The 5,256-nt window shown below is 35.4% G+C and overlaps 1 protein-coding gene across 1 annotated transcript; it reads right to left on the reverse strand.

Annotated features, from left to right (window-relative positions):
- On the reverse strand, positions 1-4,373 carry LOC141684180 (uncharacterized). The gene is made up of 6 exons (XM_074489017.1): positions 3,971-4,373; positions 3,014-3,286; positions 2,738-2,911; positions 2,501-2,607; positions 1,530-1,858; positions 1-967 (listed from the first exon to the last, which is right to left on the reverse strand). Exons 1-6 carry the CDS (start codon positions 4,094-4,096, stop codon positions 366-368), a joined length of 1,611 nt encoding a protein of 536 aa, XP_074345118.1. The 5' UTR covers positions 4,097-4,373; the 3' UTR covers positions 1-365.
- Between the last annotated feature and the right edge of the window lie 883 nt (positions 4,374-5,256).

Genomic DNA, 5,256 nt, shown 5'->3' on the forward strand with positions numbered 1-5,256 from the left:
TTCACAACAGAATCGAATTTATGACAGACAGTGTCGAATATGATGGATACAAAGGCTTTACAACAGTCAAAACGGAAGACAAAGAAAGGAGGATTCTTCATCAATATCAATTTCGGAATCCCCAAACTACACAAAATCTAAGAAGATATACAGAGGACAGTAGTCATGTGATCTACCAAGTACTCAAGATGCTACATATGCCATTAAATGGGATATTACCTCAAAAGGGAATATTGAATGAATTGATCGTAAATTATGAGATTTAACAATTCCTTTCCTTTCTAGCGAAGATAATAATTGGAGATAAAACGGAATTTCTACAATTCACATGGCTTTAAGATCGCATAAATCTTCAGGGTGGGGAATTATCTAGCTTGACTGTTGAAATCTTCAGAAATGTTAAAAAAGAACCGTGGCAAAGATGCTATTCTTGGGAGGTTGAGAAGCAGCTCTCCAACTGAATCCTTCCTGGACATGCCAAGTCCCTTCCCAGATACATTATTAACTGATTCCCCGTGTGGCGTCGATGAATCCCCAGTAAACTCACTTTTGATTTCTGGTGCAAAGCAATTTAACTGATCTTTTGCCTTGTTATCCATCAGAGTCATATCCTTACTATGCGCGCTCTTAAAATTAAAATCTTGAACTGGCCCAGAATCTTTTCGCAGAAGATTGTATAGAGAATCGACTCTTGTCATGATGGACTTCTCATCGGAAGTTGGTAGATGTTGAGAGTCGGTAAATAAGCACCTGCTAATCTCATCCAGAATCTCCAGACTCTCTCGTTCATCGTTGCACGGAGAATTGTTAGACGTCCTATGCTCGGAAAACCGACTTTCAATGTGGCTCACTAAATCACTCATTGACATTGAAGGGTGAAGTCCTGGGACTTTGATATTATCCCAACCATTAAGATTTTTTAGCTCCCCAGTTCCACTACTTGCTTCATTCATACCATTTTCCATTACTGAAAAGTAAAATGGTTAAAAGAGTTCAGAATGACATGTTTAAGTTTAATTACTGTGCAATTAAAGCTGCTGATAATTTTGTAAGTAACAAAAAGGAGCTGCTAGCAAGCGCATTCAGTCTGCAAAGTTTTAAGTGACTAAAAACAGTGTTTCGATACCATCTGTTTAAAAAAGTCTCCAGTGATAGCACCAAAAGTAAAACTGTCAAAAGTTCAGAGTGCCAAATAGTATAAGTCGATTTTTAAAGTGCAATTAAATCTATGCTAACAGGCAAGTGCATTCAGTCTGCAAAAGTTCAAGGTGACACAGAAAGAGTGTTTCTATACTAAATGCTGTCAAAAGTCTTACAATGACATTACACTGATCACAATAAGTTCTCAAACGTCAAAATTTCGGGTTGATATGGCCTAGTGAATCTTAGAAATGGTTAATTTGTATATACCTAATGAACAGTGGGGTTAGATGGAAGTAAATAATAGTCATAAGGCAAAAGGATACAGCAAAATGCCTAAATTCTAGAATTACAATGTAGCTGATGAATACAATCACCGCCTATAATACCTGAGCTCGGTGAAGGCGTTTCTCGAGAATATTGCCTTTGATGGGTTCCAAGAAAATCATATTGCTCAGTTTTTGAGGATGAAGATTGAGGCCCAGATGATGATGGCACATCCTGCAAGTTAAAGATGGCAGGCCTACCACCTCTACTCATATCATACTTGCTGCTACCTTCATCAGATTCATCAAACACCGAAATCCTAGGTTCAAAATATGGAGATTCTAGAGTAATCTCAGCTTGCTGACTCAGATAATTCAGACGAGGATCACACTGAATGAGCTTCTCAAAATGCTTCCCCAACAAGCCTGGTGGACACTGCAAGTAATGTCTCCTGCAACAAAGTTAAGACATAACATCATTCATTTGGAAAAGATGACAAAAATTTTAGTATCTAATTAGCTAGCCATGATGCTTAGATCTCTTGGTAAAGCTCAACTACTTCTACCATAACTAACTCATAATTATTGCAATTCCGATGCACTTCCTGATACATTTACTCATAAGTTTTAATAATCATTGCAATTCAGATACTTCTACCCTGATCTGTCAATTACAGTCCCTCAGCAATATGCAGGAAAGCTTGTTTTTTGCAATTATGGAATTACTTTCTGGAACAGATGCTCTAAGTTGATCAGGATAGACCACTAGTCTCAAAGAAAAAGGCACAAGTATTTCAAGCTTCATAATTTTAGTCATATAAACCCCATGTGAACATATATGTTGTGGAAAGTTCTTTGATGGTGCAGAATATTATTATAAGATGTATACATATCGCATAGGTCATGCTTGGATTGAACAGTCCTTAAAATTCTCATTTCCTGTTTTATCTGTAGTATCTTCTGAAAAAAATCATTCAATTACAACAATGGTCATAACTCACACGCATACCAGTACTGGAAGCAAAACATGGTTGTTTGTTCCTAAAGATATGCGAGTGCAAGCTACAGATTCAAAAGCCCTTAATGAATGATACCTGTTTATGCTTGCTTGTTCCCCAGTAAAATCTGACGTTGCCTGCCACAGGGTATGCTTCCTAGGTTGTGGATTTGTCTCCCTAAAGAAAAGAGGCTGTCTTGATAGCTGTAAAAAGCAAATAACAGATTTTTGTAGTCAGAAAAATATACTGTAACCATAATGATTGCAAGTGGGACAACAACATAACAATTAATCACGTGCAGTTAGTAAACTGCATTAGGGAGATCAAAGTTACCACTACATCCAAAGTCCCATGTTCATCATCAGCATAAGTTGCTTTCAGTGCCAAAATGTCAGACCACTGAATTTCGATCTTATTTTTAAGACCGCCGTCAAGAACTTCCCAAACAAGCTTATGCTTTGCAAAATAACACTTGGCCACTAAGTCGCCTTCATGTCTTGACTTATACTGCAAGCAGAAGAGAATCATAAAATTGTGTTGGAAAGCACCCAGAATTTAAGCATTTGGATTTTTCAACAAAAAATATAGTTGAAAAGCAATTAAATTTACCTCCCATGTCCCAATTTTTAGAACTGTAGCAGGAAAATTTGAAGCCTTGAGTTTATCATTACTGTTAGAAGAAGCAGCACCTTTCTGTTCTTTCTTAACAGTAGCCCCAACTTTGGTCTTATTACCTTGACAAAGCCTCATCTGGATCAAATCCAAGAGGGATGGGCTTTTTCTAAGCCTCAAACCCAAAGGACTGGGCTCATCAAGTGGATTGTATTGCGAAGGAGGTACCGGAAAAGCAGTAGTTCCCGATTCATGTTTCAGCTGCTGTCCCTAATTATCAGAAAGTAACATAAATAGCAGCAAAGAAACATAAGAAACCATGAAATAGGAAACAGCTCAACTAACATTTGCATTTGTTTGCTGTAATTTTAGTACACCAAAAACAGTAAATTAATGAGAAAAATAAAACCAATTGTTTCAACAAAATTAATCATATAAGTTGATGGAGAAACACAAATTTGTCCAAAAATATAGTTGGTTTAAGCAATTTAATTTCTCAAACCCTATATGCAAATGCCCAAAATCCCATTAAAAGTTTTTCCCCTCTCACAAAAAAGGGATATCCACAATATTAACATTGACACAAATTCTTTAAAATATATAAAAATGACCAACCATGAAAACACAGAAGGAACGAAAAAACCAATAGAGTAATTAAACCCCTATAAAGAGTAGAGTATTAGTATGATGCTGCATTTGTTTGTTAAATTCACATCAAAACAAGTTGATTGGCCTCATTTTATATCTGTTTGTTAGATTGTGGAATTAAATTCAGTATTCTCAAGTATCAAAACATCAAATACTAATAGAGTAATAGGAACTAACAAGTCGTACTATTTCCTAAAGAAACATAAAAATTGACAGAATATATCAATTTTATACAATATTTAAAACAGATGCCCCTAAATCCACAATAAATAAAAACTTAAAGAGAGAGAGGGAGAGAAGGCAAACCGTGGAAGAGGAGAGCTTAGATCGTTTAAAAAGAGGAGCATGTTGATCTTGCAAAGAATCTTCAACTTCAATCTTGACAGGAGGCGTCGGAAACTGAGAATCCGACCAAAACTTACCACTTGTCATCAACAACCAACTGTAATATATATATATATATATATATATATATTAAACCGAGAGAGGATGAAAGAAGGAGCGGGTAATAGTAATGGAAACTAGTAGTTGTTATAGTAGGGGTCGTCGCCGGAGTAAATAAGAATATTAAAAAAATGGATAGTTGGTGATTTGTGTGTGTATTTTAGGAGGGACGTTTAGGTGGGTAGATCAGACAAATGAATTGTAAGCAAGGGCCAAGGGGGATGATAAGCAATGACCTGGTACAGCGTACCCTCTGCTTTGCGTCTCCCCGCTTTTGCCCACGCGCTTTCGACATCATGTGCCTACATTCTACTCGCTTTTAGGCTAATTACTTAAATGAGCTCTTAATTAAGGATTTTGCATAAAAACACTGCTCCGACAACTTCTTAGTACTAATTCCTTAAAAAGTTATGAATAATAAGTATTTACTTACCGTCCCTTATTTTATTTTTATCAATAAAAAAAGTCAATTCTTCTTCATGTAGGATTCAAATCTGTGACCAAGAAAATAGTTATCACCTATTTAACCAACTGAGTCAACTCTTGCGGACAAATAATTTAAAATTTAACTATATTCAATTATATTCACTAGTTTTTTCCACTATATTTACTTTATAAAGAATGATAAATCGATTTCATCATTTTACCCATTATTTTCCACCAGATTACATTTTGTCTTAATTTACGTATCAATCCACATGTGTATACTACTCAACGGGACAGAGGGAATAATATTCGATCTATTCTTATACATTCATTATTCATTGTTAAAGTTGAGCTTTTTTAATCGATTTAAGTTGATTTTTTGTAACAAACTGTTTTTCAACGACCAAATTTTTTTAAAAAAATATTTACCTGGTCCGCGATTTTTATCCACGAAATAATAATGTGCTGCGATTAAAAAGCGGAAAAATGTGGAAGGATAAAATGTATTTAATGACCATCCGCGGAGAAGAACCATGGATTGACTGGGAATCGTAAAATTCCCAAATCGAACCCAATATTTTCAAATAACCAGATTTTAAACCCTAAAGTCGACAAAAAAAACAGATTGTGGGATTTGGATTTGTGTATATATGTTAAGCATATATTGTAATGGATTGATATGTTATATCAGTTAAAGGTTCGGTTTGAATCGATGAGATGTG

Source organism: Apium graveolens, chromosome 9 (genome assembly GCF_009905375.1).
Source record: "Apium graveolens cultivar Ventura chromosome 9, ASM990537v1, whole genome shotgun sequence".
In the NCBI taxonomy this organism is placed as follows: domain Eukaryota; kingdom Viridiplantae; phylum Streptophyta; class Magnoliopsida; order Apiales; family Apiaceae; genus Apium; species Apium graveolens.